The sequence below is a fragment of the Colius striatus genome, chromosome 12 (assembly GCF_028858725.1).
Source record: "Colius striatus isolate bColStr4 chromosome 12, bColStr4.1.hap1, whole genome shotgun sequence".
Taxonomy (NCBI): Eukaryota; Metazoa; Chordata; class Aves; order Coliiformes; family Coliidae; genus Colius; species Colius striatus.
Window position 1 is genome coordinate 14882644 of NC_084770.1, and position 15660 is coordinate 14898303.

General features: G+C 39.4%; 1 protein-coding gene across 1 annotated transcript in view; it reads left to right on the forward strand.

Moving 5' to 3' along the window:
• The window catches only part of MCF2L2 (MCF.2 cell line derived transforming sequence-like 2), a 135149-nt gene that overhangs the window by 39688 nt on the left and 79801 nt on the right, over window positions 1–15660 (forward strand). The window contains exons 8-14 of the mRNA XM_062006261.1: window positions 708–832; window positions 2334–2448; window positions 3060–3179; window positions 3429–3620; window positions 4435–4626; window positions 5023–5200; window positions 15154–15257. Of these exons, the coding sequence (XP_061862245.1) occupies window positions 708–832; window positions 2334–2448; window positions 3060–3179; window positions 3429–3620; window positions 4435–4626; window positions 5023–5200; window positions 15154–15257 (1026 nt within the window). The remainder of the gene's footprint in view (window positions 1–707; window positions 833–2333; window positions 2449–3059; window positions 3180–3428; window positions 3621–4434; window positions 4627–5022; window positions 5201–15153; window positions 15258–15660) is intronic.

Consider the following 15660-nt stretch of genomic DNA (forward strand, 5'->3'; position numbering starts at 1 on the left):
ATATTACTGTTGTCAATAAATGCCTTAGGTTAAACCCAAGAGAAAAAATAGTACTTGAGCACAAGTATATTAGCACAAGAACAAGTTTTAAGCAAAGTGTGCAGTGATGTGGGGACTCCTCTGCCATGTTAATGTTTGAGCCTCACTGTCCTTTTTACTGCTTATCTTTCATGCTGGGAAGACACCTCCTTCCTTGATAGCTGGCTTGCTATGGCTCAGCATGTCACACTGTTTAAGGAAATTACATTAGGAAGTGCAACATCTCAGAAGTCACAGAATCACAGAATGGTAGGTGTTGGAAGGGACCTCTAAAGATCATTTAGTCCAGCCTCCCTGCTAAAGCAGGTCCACCTAGATTTGTTGCACAGAAACATGTCCAGGCCTTCTGAAGATCACTGAAGATCTGCAGCACACATTCAATGTGTGGTAAAATAATTTATTCTGCAAGTTACTTGGTCAGACATGCAATCTGCTCAGAAGTTATATACTATTCCTTTGCTCAAAAATATATATACTATTCCAAGTGAATAGATTTAGTTTCTACACTTCTAGAAAAACACATCATCTTCGCTAAGCATTTATATTTTGTTCTAAGTATTTAATACCTATGATAGAATCCTTCTTTGCCCACTGTCCATCTAAGACATGTGAGTGTTGTTAGAGCTAAGCACATACAATTTGTTTGACTTGTGTTTTTTTTCCCTCAGGATGAGCTCAAACTAGCTGTGAAGCAGGGGGCCACCCTGCTGACGTGCATTAGGGAGCCAGTTACCCGAAGTGCCAACAGCAAACTCAGTCCTGATGAACTGGAAAATGTGGCAACAGTAGAAAGGTCAGTGAAGCTAGATTACCTTGTGCAAGTTGCTAATTCATTCCTAAGAAATGCAGGTGTAATTTAAATGATTTAAATATGCAGGTTATAAATTCCCACTGGTTCAGCTGTTTAGGATTTATTGGATGGGTAACTCAGAGAAGGGAATAGCTTTGAGAGAAACTGTCAAGTTCAAACAAGTCCTAAATTTCTGGGTTTTACTTTCTCAATAACATACTGATCCTCCAAACTTCTATGCCTCGCTAGAAAAAGGCATCTGGATCTATCTGTGATGAGATGGTGTGGGCTTGTGCATGTCTGTGGAAACACTGGGGGAGGAACTGATGAAGATGATACTCTGAAACATGCCCCTTCACAGCTGCAGAGAGAAACCTCTGTTTCTTCCTACAATGCTATTTATTACCATAAAGCTGTAGAAATTTCTGCTGTGCCGTGTGATGCAGTGGAAAGAGAAATGCCCTGCTAGTGTTTCTGTGTGTCTGCATTCACTGGGAACAAAGCTGCCAAAAGTAAAGCTGAGCTGATATTTTTCACTGAGTACTTCAAAATTCTTCAACACTCACCCCAAAGGTATTTGTAAATTCATCTTGAATTCAGTAACTAGCCTTGATTTAAAACATATTTTTCAGGGATAGATTGAAAACAGAACTTTGATTTTGAGAGGAATAGCAGGGAACTATTTATTTTTGCCCCAATAACTTGATGATTCCATCACTCACTGGGCTTGTAGGAGATCAACCTGGTTCCCTGCCTGCCCAAAGAGTGCCCATCTATTGAAATACAGGACAGTCAAGGAGGATTTTCTTTTCTTTTTTTTCTTTTGTTTTTTCTGTTGAAGCTGTTCCAGTTTGTGATATAATGAATAAGTCATTGGGAAACTGTGAGGATGACTCACCAGTCTGGCATCAGACATTTAATTCAAGATAATAATTCATTTCATATATGAAATGAATATATGAATAATAATAATTCATTTACACAAAGTGAAACAATGTCCATGGGAAGCATTATGATCTTCTAATCTATTATTTTTAATAGATTGTGAAAAATTAATCAGTCCTTGCCTATTTCTCATGGGTCAAGAAAATGAACAAGTCATAGAGTTCTGCTTTAAATATTCCTTAAAATAATAATTGCATCATTCAATCTGCATTAGCCTGGGGTGAATTACCTTTGAAGAATTGCATGGAAGCTAGGGATAGACAACTGCCTTTGGATGCCAGCACACGGAACACTTCTGTGTTACTGTTTCAGGGCAGGAGACAAGACTGCAACTGCCACAGTGGATATGTGTAGCTGTCACTCATCAGCTACACTCCTGCCTGTCCCACTGCAAACTTCATTCTCTTTTGATTAAGAGAAAGTTGACACAGAGCCTTCTTATATAGGTGTACACTCCCTATGATCTCCCTGCTTTGCTTTTTGCCATCAGTTGGTGTAACTTAAAATAAATTAACTATAGGAAATAAGTAAGTTGTTTTCACTCTGATTTCTTAAACAGGCTGTTGGCTCAGTTGGATGAAACAGAAAAGGCTTTCGATCAATTTTGGACCAAGCATCACCTAAAACTAGAACAATGCCTGCAGCTTCGGCACTTTGAACATGATTTTAGAGAGGTATTTCATCTATTCATTCTGTGTAGCCTGCTCTGGTAAATAAGGTCAAATTTTACCCATACCTAGAGTGTACTGGCTTTCCTAAAAGGAGGTTGACAGAGAAGCCCTTCATTAGGAAAATGTATTTAAAAATAAAATCTTGATGGCTATCTTACAACATTTGAATGAGACAGTGAGGAAAGTGGCAGCCTGTTAGGCCAAAATGTGAAACTCCATCATTTTGCATTTCTATGTGACGCTATCAAATATCACCTATTCTGTGATGGTAAGTTGCGTATTCCATCAGAGTCGATAGAAGAGTTTAGAAAGTCCATGTGTCAGCCCAGAGGCTGCAGTAATACACATTCCAGAGTAATAATAGGCTCTGGACTCTGGTCTTCAAAACTGTGTGGGCCTAAATAGCGAGAAGCAGGGAAACTCTTTGTTGCTTTGTCCCTTGGCTTTTTCATTCTGGAATGAGCTGAAAGACCAAACTTGAGATGCAGACTCTTCTAAAAGATGCAGGTGAATGTTTAGAAGCCACAGGTCTGTTATAATTCTATGAGTATCTTGTGATGCGGTTTTGGGTGGGTGGGGTTGTTTTGTTTTGTTTGCTTATGTTGTTGTTTTAGGTAAAACTGGCATTGGATAATCTCATGGAAGCACAAGCAGGTTTTGCTGACATTGGAGACAGTGTGACTCGAGTGGAGCACCTCCTGAGGGAACAGAAACAACTGGAAGAAAAAGGACAGGTTTGCACTCAATCTAATGTTCTAACTCCTATAGATGTGATCTTCTAGACACTAGTCTGTCACTGTCCTTATACCATGCTTAACTCTCTTCTCATGAGTTGACCTTCAATGTTGATATAAAGTAAGACATGTCAGCTAGATTAATATCCCAAACCTTTACCTCCATGCTACAGCAGAGATTACAGAGATGGATTGTCTTTATGACATTTTTAAGATCTAACTTTGACTATTTTCTTATTCATTTCACAGGAACCTTTAGAGAAGGCCCAGTCTTTAGCTCTCCATGGAGAACAGCTCATCCAAAACAATCATTATGCAGTTGACTCCATTAGACCAAAGTGTGTTGAACTCAGGCGCATTTGTGATGACTTTACCAATGAGACCAAGAAAAAGTATGACATTTTGGGAAAGTCTCTTGAGCTCCATAAGCAGTTAGATAAGGTGAGTGAGCCTTCTTAGTAACATACCTTCTCAGGAAAAAGCCCTAGAAAGGTTCTACTAAAAAATAATGTTATTAATAGGCTTAGGTAATTTGGATGAAGAGAAAAACTATTTAATATTTTTTTCCCACTTAACTCAGAAACTGTTAATATAAAACCTTGGAGCAACAGCTTCCCATAATTATGGTCTTAAAATGATGAAAATGAAATAAAACGAAGAAAAAATTGAGCTAGGACTAAATTTGAAATAAAAACCAACTGTATTTCAGTGCTTAAGAATGAGCAGTTTACTGCTTACTCAGTTGTTTTCACTTTCTTTGATCTAGCTAGAATAGCAAACTAAATGCTTTGAGAATATCTGCATGCTATTCCAGATACATCTGAAACACGAATTGTTAAAATTTTACAGTAAAAACCTACTTTGGAGCATTTTTAGCTGAGTTTTATAGGTCTAAGAAGTTTTGAGGTGTTTTAAACACTCAGTTCAGTTTTTGAACTGAACACTAAAATGGGGTAGTACAGCTGACAGGTTTGATTTACAGTAATCACAGTAGTACTTCTCCTCTTTGCTCAGCATATTGTTATTGTACACTTTCCTGGACCATCTAGGCCATGATAGCTGAATTGAACTTGCAAGCGTTTCACACATCTAAGTGGAGTGACTTGTGTCCAGGAACTGTTGGATGTTAGGAGGTGACATTCATTCCCTTTAGTGGCACGTCAGGGCAAATCTATATTTCATAGAGTAGAGGCAACACTTCATAACATGGCTATCAGTGATGATGGAATCCTTCTTGCCTCATTTTTCCTTAAAGGCGAGCCAATGGTGTGAAGCTGGAATCTACCTCTTAGCTTCCCAAGCTGTGGACAAGTGCCAGTCACAAGAGGGAGCTGAAACTGCACTTGTTGAAATTGAAAAGTTCTTGGTCACAGCTAAGGAACACCAGCTATCTAACCCAAAGGAGTTCTACAATCAGTTTGACATGATCCTCACCTCTGAAATAAAGGTAAAATCCCTCAAATGTGCATACAGACACTTAGAATTTCAAAATTACTAGTTGCCTTTTACATGAGTGTACTGGGCTATATATTTGAATCTGCTCAAATATACCTCTTTCACTACACCAAAAAGGCACAGAAGTGAGCACTTGAGGCAAAAAAGTTTTACTTATATGAGTAGTCATAGAACACATACGTGATTTTCTTCAGAGCAGTGCTGGAAAGACTGCATGAGTCACCATGTCCTCAGTGCAACTGAGACCTTTGTGGTGTGCATGGGTTGGAGTGCATGAAACTGCAGCATAGTATGATCTTCATCTCTAGTCAGAGTTTGGGTAACAGAGGTCCTTTCCTAACTTGCTGAGTCTGGCACTGACAGCTATCTGTTGTTTGCCTTTTCCTAGGTCAATGCCCAAAGAATTCTGCAAAAACTAGAAGATGTACAAGAAATGTTTGACAAGAGGCAAGTAAGTCTGAAGAAACTGGCAGCCAAACAGACCCGGCCAGTACAACCTGTTGCCCCACATCCTGAATCTTCCCCAAAGCGAGCATCACCAAAGGTTACCAGGCCAGCAGGAGTAGGTAGGCCATGAGTAGCTGCTTTTACATATGTGCCAATGTTTGGTTCACACAGTCACGTTTCATTTGTGTTACCAGAGTGAAGACTTGCATTTGCTGTTCAGTGCCAGCCTTGTAGGCCCAGTTATTAAAAAGGAATGTGAAATATCTGTCACTGCAAATATACAAACAAGGATGAAGCAAAAAACCTCACACTTCCTTTCCTAGGTCTAATCTACAGAGTACATTTCTATGCTGTTTCTCAGTATGTCCTATATTGCTAATTCTTGAAAACCCAAACCAGGCCTGTCACTGCATGTATGCAAAGTAAGCATGAGAACCTCTTTTACATAGCATATACTGTAGTGTAAAATGTCCGGCTTTAAAGGGTGACAATCCCTCAGGTTTCAGTCGGATACTTGCAAAGGTCAAGAGTTTGTTAGCGACACTGACTTATTTGTGCAATTTTTGCTTTTTCCTTCTATGTAAATGTTTATTCACTTTCTAGTGTTGTCCTCTACTAACTGCAAAATTTGAACATTGCTTCTGCTTGGAATTTGCTGAAAGTTCCTGATTTGAGGAAGGCATGTGCCTTTAACCAAGAGAACTGTTTTCTGCAAAAAGAACATGGGTGAAGCTAATTTGAAACAATGTGTCTTGCGTGTTACCCTATACTTGGTGGCAGGAAGGATCCTTTTAAAAGGGGAACCTTCAGCAGAAAGCCTTCAAAAAACTAATGTGCAAGAATGAACTTTGTTTTCTCAACAGGAAGATTAGGACCGACAGCAGCCTGGACACTTTGCTATCACATGCTATCACAAGGTCACACAAGTGTCCCTGTTGTTTCTTCTACTCCCCAACATTCATCCTTTCTTGCCAAGGAGGACCATCATCTTCTTCCAGTTACCATGATGGTTTGACATCTATACTTTTTTTTTCCCCCAGACCATGCTGTGTTCTTAAAATACAGTTGTTACCTCAGGTTTCAGCTTCCCTATTGGTGTAAGACAAGCTGAGACCACAATGCCTTTGAAGAGGTCCTGCTCTGCCACCCACACAGTCCTTCAGTAATGCTTTCAACTCTTGCACCGTTGTTGGCAGTCAATTAGCTGTATGAGTTGTGATTCACCTTGAAAACTCAATGAACTGACTGCAAAAATGTAGGAGTTAGTTTTCCATTGTATGAGTTGCAAAAATGCAGAGAGCTCCTGAGATAACATAGCCCTATCACCTGCTCAAAGCAGCACTAGCTTCAAAGTTGACCAGATTGTTCACTGAGTGACCATTAGTGCTGAAACAAAGGAAGCTGCAGAAAAATGGATTTATGGGGTCAGTAGATCAGAGCTAGTTAGTCCATGGTAGTGTAGTTTTAGAGTGACTTTCACCTATTGTGAAACTGCATCTTTGGGCTAATAGCTAGTCTTGCATTTCTGTTTATGTATGCAAGTCTCTGTGTTTCTTTAACTTTGTCATTTTAGAGCACTTGCAGATTTCTTTAATGAAACTTTTGGTATAGGTAAAACTTTAAAGGACAATGCTTCAAGTTAAGAACAATGCTTCAAGTTTTGATTTTTGTTCACACAACCAATCCAATACTATCAGCCCTTTCACAGAAAATCTTGAGATGCTCCCTTGCTCTGACCCTTGCATTGCAGTTCAGTGTTATACCACACAATACAGGATAACTGTGTGACAAGGATTAGCCTCTGATGCCCTGTTGCAAATTAATAGGTAGATGAGATTTATTTTCAAGAGTTACTCCAGTTGTTCTATGAGGAGATACAAAGTGCAACCCAGTTCTGTTCAGACAACAATAAGCAGACTGTAGCATCTCATTCAGATTCTTTGTGCCTTGAGTACCTTTATACAAAGAAACAGAAGTTCTTGACTATCTGCAGCTTATCCTGAGGCTCAAAATCAGTTACTTTAACAGCCTTGATCAATACATATATATTTACATATACCATGTAGTTGCATCCTTTGGGTATTATCCAGTTGTCCACTACAGAGAGTTACACTTTGAATTTCCTGAGTGCCCTTTGCCTCAACTTTGCAAGTACTGGTAAGTATTTTAACCTCTTTTTTCTGGAAGTAAAACTGAAGGTAGACGGAGTGATTTACCAAGAGGTTTCACAGTCTGAGTCTGAAATGTGGCTGGGAATAGAAACAAGGACACTGAGTCCTATTCCAAGTCTTGAAAATGAGGTTGTGAAATTCTGCACTTCTTGAAGTTATCCTCTTTTGGATTTTCCTCAGTGCCCTTTCTTCACATTCACAGGATCAATGCAGTATTAGCATTTTTTTAATGGGGAGAATGTATTGAATGCCACCTTGGAAAAATGAGAGAGGCTAAGGGCACTTTCTTGAAACAGATATTGTAACTCATTGTTATTTGTTACCCAGGACATACCTGGATATTTCTAAAAGCTTGCAAAATAGAATATGGCAACAGGAGAATACCACATTCCATGTGTAAATATAGAAAGGCAGGCAAAGGCAATAAAATGTGGTAAACAGAAATAGAAAACAAGAAAGAAAGGCTTTTGTCCCCAGGCAGCAGATGTAACAATACCATAGCAGCATGGCAATGGTTGTCTGTGAAAAGAAAAAAAGTTGTGTTTGTTCCAGAATAGCTTCTGTTTTGTTTTTACTTGCTGACTATCCATTTCCCTAATGAGGTATGCAATTCAGGATGCTAATGGAAAAATCTTGACAGATACGAAGGCTCAGGCATGAAATACTCTATTATTGTAACTGTGAGATTCTTCATTTTAAATGGGCACATATATAAGTGCATACAGGTAGAGCTCATGGCATGTATGAGAGAAAGGGCAGATTGCTGTCATGGAAATCACTGTGAGAGTTTCTTATGTCTATGTACTTGTGGTCTCTGATGACTCTTGGCAAAGTCTTAGCTTAGTGAAGATCCACAAAGGTAGCTCAGAGCTGCACTGTAAACTCTCCCTCACCCAATGCTTTTCTTTGGGTCTGTAAATTCTGAAGCAAAATTTTTAATTAACCCTATTTTTGCTTGAAGCTTTTTGTTTCACAAATGAACTTGTATTTTTTTTGCAGGGAAGGGCCTGTTCACCATTGAAAAACTAGTACTGGAATTGCTATGATGGTCAAAAGTCTGTGCCAGCTGGACTTGGTGCACATTTTAGCTGTGGGAATCTGCTTAAATATTATTCACAGATCAGTGCAGAAAAGGCAAAAAAACCCTCTGGTGACTTTTTATAATGAATGCCTTAAAAATATTGAAGTAGTATATATGACATCTTATTTCAAGGAGAACTCTGTTTACTCTTAATGGAATCTGCTTGAATACTGCTAATGGCTAAACTTAGTATGTGCTGGGAGGAAAGAACTGACACTTGATGAGGAAATTCCTTTGCTCTAGTTCACTTCTGAAGGCATCATTTTTGATGATTTGACTTCATATTTGTGGTCTGCATTTCTGTACAAAACTTCTTAGCTGCAGTGAGTTGGGATACATCCACAGAGTCAAACCATGCAGGTTGGCCTTGCCCATGGGCTCTCAGGCACAGTGGGATAAACCACAGAACTGTAAAGGATAGCATAAGCTATTAGGGATGGCTGTAGTTAGCATTTCTGTATTTTAATTTTCTTGATTTTCTCCCAAACTATAACTCTTGGAAATGAAACTTTCCCAAAGGCAACTTCTTTGGCCTGACACTTCCTGGGAAACCTTAAGTAAAAAATTGTTTGGCTGTCTCAGTGAACAAGGCTAGGAAAATTGTCTTTCTTTAGTTACCTTTGGGGCAAGAGCTGGAATATGACACTTCCCAAAGTGGCCAGATTTGGCAGAATCATAAGGAGCACTGGGGAAAACAAAAATCCCAGTTCATACGTGTTCATTGTGTATGAACTTGCTGCAGTTTGGCTCCTGTAGTCTTATTTCCTCTGTTGTCAGCAAAAATCTTTGGAATCAAGAGACAAAATATGTGTCATCCCCTGCATGGCTTGTTTCCTTACAGTATGATCTTACAGCAGCTTAAACCCTTCTTAATGCAGGGCTCTCACACTTTCTCCTCTCCTCTTGGCCCAGCACAGCCGTGCATTTCTGACTCTCTCTTCCCTCAGGATGTACGGGCACACAAGTAGTGGGAACTGAAAACTCTCACTAGGGGGAGTGTTTTGTTTTGGCTATTTCAGCTTCTCACCATCCAGTTCCATCAACAGCAGTACTGACACAGGAGACAAAAGTGTATGGCCAGAGATTGGGAGGAAATGGAAAACTGTAGCCCCGGCTCAGTTCAGCTGAGTTTCAACTGTTCTGGAGGCACCTGAAAATGTGACTGCTTTACTCCTTATTTAGTGCTGCTTTACTCCTGCTGACATGGGAAAGAGGAGTTGGTGCTATAGGTGTGAAAGTTTCAACCCTGTTAAAAACCCGTGTGAGTGTTAATGTGATTTAATTACTGCAATCTGAGGAGTTTACTTTTCAGTGACTCCTGCAACAAAAGAAATCCTCATTAAAAGAGCAGTCAAAGACTGAAATCAGAATTACTGAGCAGGGCATGTGCTCTTGAATATATGAAGAGGCATATAATACTCAATAACCTGAAAATTCAGTTCTAAAAATGTCAAGTTGGTCTCCCAATGTACTTTTGATCTTCATCTGTGGAACTGAGAGCTCTCAGTGTGGTTGTTACCTCTGAGAAGTGTTGTGACAACAGGTCAGTAAATATTTATGAAGCCCTTGAATTGTAAAAACAACTATTAGAAAAGTAGTTATTTTCAGTGCAGGGATTGAAAGGGCATGTGGACAGTAAGGCACTGGGCCCCCACTGAGAAATACAGACAAATCAAAATAATGAATAGCTGCTCATTAATTACATGAGTTTGATTCCATGCACTGACATGAGGCAAAGATTCTTAGCAGGAGGTGGACCAAGATACGTTAGCAGCAAGGAGACAAGACTAGGGTTGCACATGTAGCTTTGCTTCTGGCATCACCTCCTGTGTTCTACATACATACATTTTATAAAATACTCACCTAGGGATTTGTGTGTAACATAAATGTGAAATACAGGAAGAGAGATGTCCAAATTTCTGTGAGCTCATTAAGCAAATAACATGTTTAATAGCACATTGCACATACAAAATCCATGACTTGCCCTACAAGCATCTTAGAAAGCCAACTTGGATCATGAAATTTATGTGAGGGAACAGAGCTGGAGCCTTTTCAGTCCTTTAAATAATAAATGTTAAACTGGTTCCATCCCAGTTAAATGTGTACAACTTCTCATTGTATCCATTCCAGCATTCCTCAGAGTCACTAGTGCATAACACTCACTAACTAATAACATCTGAATAGAGGATAAAATAAGAATGTCTTGCAAGAGTCTGGGGATGTGTGCAGGAGAAGTAAGGCTGCAGAGAGATTAGCTGACTCAGAAAAGCTGGTGCATGTGGTTTTTATTAATGTTTTTGGGAAACGACCAATTTCTATAGTTCAAGGCATTTCTACAAATGAGGTAGAGAAAAGGAAAAGATGCTTTCAGTTTTGCAGCTGTAGAGCTGCTGTCGCACTTGGGCAAGTCTGAGGAAACCAAGTACTGTGTCTCCTTGTAGAATAATATTCTGCACACAGGGACCTCGCTCCATGCTTTCTTATAGGGGCAGGTTTTCAGAGGGCTTGACAGCAATTTTGCTAGAGCACAGTATAGATCATATTGCCTAAGAATGGAAAAGACTTCTTGTATTAAGCCACTAAGTGATAAACCTTAGATGCTCTGGTGTTTCTTTAGCTGCCTATGCATGCTGTTTTGTCATCACCAGCATTCAAGACAATTATCAAATCATTAATTATCTTCAAACTCATGTTCCTATGGGACAGCATGAGCTGCAAGCCCCAATAATCAGTTAAGCAGACTAGTTGTTTCCATGCCTGTTCTTGTCAAAGGACTTGGATTCTGCTGTAGGTGATTGGTGAGAACACACAAACTCTCCCACAGAAAACAGATGTGGTTGGGAAATTTATACAAGACCTGAACATAAAGCATGGTACTTGTGTGAGGAATGTCTTACAAGTGCCGAGTGTGTGTCATAACTCTTGACTACAGTCTGCATCTCTTGCTATCTAATGAGTTATATGAACACTAGCAGGAACAAACTTGAGGCCAGTTACCCAGATGGACAACAGCCTCTGTGCACCTGGGAGCCGTACACAGTTCTGTTTGTGCCTCCTTCTATGATGTAGTCCCACCCCATGAGAGATGGTTCTTGCACACAGGAGCAGGGTAGAAAAATGGGTGAAGCCACAGCCTTTCCTCACAAGCAGCACAGCAACTTGTCTTCACTGAATTTATTTCACTCCTGGAGTGGTAGAGAGACTTCAAAGCAACACTGAGTACATGAGTCTATGTCCTTTACTAGCAGCTTTAGGGACAGTACAACCCACATCACCATTTGGGGGAGGCTAGATAATAAAACTTGTTAATAAAAAACCTAGTGAGCAGTACTAAAGCCCCATAGCAAAGACACAGTGGGGCTCCAGGTGAATGCAAGTGAGAGACCCAAACCCTGCTTTACTGTAAATATCCTTGCAATAAAAAGTTTACTTCTGTATACCATGCCCTTTAACAATATTTGCATGAAAAGCAGCATCAAACAGTTTAAAGAGTTCAAAATGAAATGTTCATTACTCATTATCCAGGGTAGTACTGTGAAACAATAGGATCAAAACAACATTAAAACCTTGCAGACCTTAGATTGTTTAGAGATATCATTTTCTTTTGTTCCTGTGTCTTTGTTTTTTCAGTCAAACACTAGAACTTGCAGCTTCCTCAACAGTATAGTACAGTAATGACCTTGAAACAGCCAACTGCCCTGAATTTTATAAGGAAGTTTCCTGTATAAAATATTTCCAGTTTGACAGCAATTAGTGCAATAATAATTGGTAGGTTTCTTTCTAAATTGCTCCAGAAACTACTTAAAAGTAGTGGCTTGCAGCAGTCTCTGAATATAGGCCAGTCAATAACTCAAAAATACTCCAGAGCATAACCAAAACCAGATTGCTTCCTGTTTTCAATTCATTTCTGGGTCAAATTGAAAGGGGAAAGATTGCTGTTTCAACCGGAATCAGATTCACCCCTGAAATATAAGTGGTTGGATCTGACTGCTTTCTTATGTTGTATCTGCCTCCTTTGTCTTGAAATAAATCACACTGATAAAGCCAAAACTAAGCTAGTGAACTGACCTGAGTAATTTGCTGCTGGGTCAAGGAGTGTCTGCACGTGGCTTTTTGTGAATGTGTCATCTTTCACTTCAGCTGTCTTACTGCTGCCTTTCCTGCATTACCTGGAGCTGTCCAAGCTTGCAAGTTGTGATCCAGACATCAAAGTCATAACTGATTTATATGTTTTCTGCTGACTGTTTTCAGCCAGGATTTTCATACCAGTATCAGCCATCCATTCAAGCTAGGAAGCTTTCTGATTAATGAATAGGTCAAATAACTTGGTATTGCTGACAATGCTGTTCTAAGCAAAGGTTCTTGTGTTTCCTACAGTTATTTCCTTTGCTTCTGTTCCTTTAAATAACATACCATCATATATAAAACTTAGGAATTAGCTTTGTGGAGCTAATGTGTTCAGTGGACTGAACCCAGATTTAGATGAGGTAACTGGCCACTGGCAGCATATTGAGGGTGTTCAGGAGTGCCTGGTGTGTGAGCTAAAGTATGAAACAATGTCTTGGTTTTCTTTAATTGAATTCTGATTTTCCTGATCAAGTCTTAGATTTATGATGGTTTTTTTAATGAAAATTTTTCAAGGTATAAATAGCACACTCTTGGGTGAAGCTCCGGGAGAATATTGTTCAGCGTGATAAGTATGATCACAGTCTACCTCTTGTCAAGGTGGCAGTAGGTGAGAATTTAGAATCTTCAGGATGCATTAGCATGAAAAAGAGTGAATTTGCTGATGTTTGTAACCACTTTAGTCAAGAATTCATGCAGAAAAACGTAAAATGGCCGGCTTTAAAATAGTTGAGGAAGGTTGGTATTCTGGTTTGGCAATGGCAGAACTCATCCTCCCTGCATGCTAGAAAGGTATGAAGAATTTGACAATAAGAACAAATACTTTATATTTGCAGCATCTTGATTCCCCCTCCTTAGTTTGGAAACATCACTCACCCACTTTTTGGGTGAAATAATACCTTTGAGAGAACAATTACTACTTCATAGGAAGCTTTTTTGGGGATGGGAAAAAGGCATCATAGAATCATAGAATGGTAGGGGTTGGAAGGGACCTTTAGAGATGTTCAAAATCAAAACAAATTCCCTGCTGTATATTCTGAGAGTGATGGAAGAACCAACTAGAGCTGACATTTGCATTTCAGCTTAGTTCTGGGAACCGTAAGAATTTTCTACCAGTTAGTTACAGCTGTTGGTGGCTGCCAGACTTTGCTGGTCTGTTGAAGAAACTTTCTGATATAAAGTCATTGTGAGGAAGTAATAGGCATGAAATGGACCTTGCCAAGTCCTCCTGTCATTCACTGTGAGATAAAAGCCAGACAGATTTTTAGGAAAGATCCAGAGAGAAGCTGTGCTAATTCTCTTCCCACCTGCATGGTAAGGTGGTTGAGAAGGCAAGAAATGTCAGCTTTTGTTATTATTGTCTATGAAGCTGATATTGTCTTTTAACTGTATATAATTTGAGGGTCTTCTATGTTTTTTTTCCTCTTTTTTTTAACTACATGAAAAGAAGAAATTAATGGTAAGGGAATTAGAAAATTTCTTAATCTGTGGGTTTTTCTAAAGTGTTCAGTCCTCTCCTGTGTGAAGCTTTTGAGATGTCCTCCCCGTTCAGATGCCTGCATCTTTTTTATCACATCTATCCGTATCTCCCAGAGGAGAAAAAGTTATTAGTGACCCAGATTCTCAGCACCTGAAAACATTAAACTTGGTGAAACCATCTTAAACAGAATGTTACTCTGTACATTTGGAAATACTGGCTTTTATTTTTGGACAAGTTCTTGTTCAGTTAGAAATTAGAATAAAACTCAAAAGGACTTGATCTCAGAATTGCAACTATTTTGTTCTTTGTTGCCTGACCTACATTCTTTCATCATTTCATCTGGTATTAATTTGTTTTCACTGTGACATGTATGGTTGCCTGTATCAGTTCAGCAACTGAGAAAAAGGAGAGCACTGTCTTGTACTTACATGGCATGCACTGTGAACTCATTATCCTTTTAAAACAAAGAAACAAACTGTAACAGAGAAAGATAATTTTCTGTTCAAGCCAAATGTATTATTCCTTTCTTGTAGTTCATTGTAGCCTCTTCTTTTGACAGCAGTCTAACGATAAGTGGGTATGTTGTAAATGATGATTTTCTAGTGGCATTAGACAACTCAATGACAACTTTACAGGGTCTGCAAGGCCCAACAAACCTGACACAACACAGCATGGTCTTAATTTCCTGTCACTGTCATTACATACACGGTCACAGTGACCTGCTCAACACCTGTATGATTACTCTGTTGAGATTTGATGTGATGAAACCTTACAGGGAACAATCCTTTGTATCAATATTACAAAACCATTACCAGAACCCAAATTTCCTTTCTTTGGGAACTCATGGAAGTACCACCACCCGAGCTTAAAAACCATGCAAGTGAAAACTCCCCCAGTGTTGCTACAGCTGGCTAACATTTTCTTGTGCCACGCTAACGATGGCTGCTGGGGAAGAAGCCAAACCAAAGTAGTCATTAGCATGGAGTTGGAGGTGCCAACTGGAGCCCTCATGGAGCACTGAGCAACGTCCCTTATGCCACCTGGTCCCTCACTTACCGATTCACTCTGTAACTGGTCCTTCCGGCCACAGTTCAGTTCCCTAAGCCAGGTCTCAGTTAACACTGCTGTGACAGGACCTTTGCTCATTAATTAGGAAGTAGGATTCCAACTTTTAGCACACCTTTGCTCATGTTACTATCTTTTTGACTCCATCAGCTACCAACAGGAGGTCCACAGAAATTTCCTGCCCTCCAAAGACCATTTCTGAAGTAGACTTATCGAAAAAGAAGAACATTAAGAAGACTAAGGGTGGAATTAAGGTAGGAGTATCTATATTTTGGAAATATCCCATATTGTGAGAACTCAAAACAGTATGTTTAAATATTTATAACTGAAGGTTAATGATATTGCATTAGTGTTTCTGCAGCAAGATTCTTCTTAGGACTCTTTGGACTTCCTCATCCTGGCAGCATTTAACATCCCTGCTCTTAACAGCAGTGTTTTTTTCGAGCTGTAGAGGCTGACTGGGATAACAAACTATCACGATAGCCATTTGGCTCACCTTGAGTATATTAAGATTGGAAAGATTCTTTTTCACATCTACTGTACATAGGCACAGTGCAAATTTTCTCTCTTTCTCCTTCCCTCCCATTGTTGCCATAAAATGTGTGCATTTTATTACTCTGATAATAGTTCAGGTGAGGATTGTTTATTAATGAATTG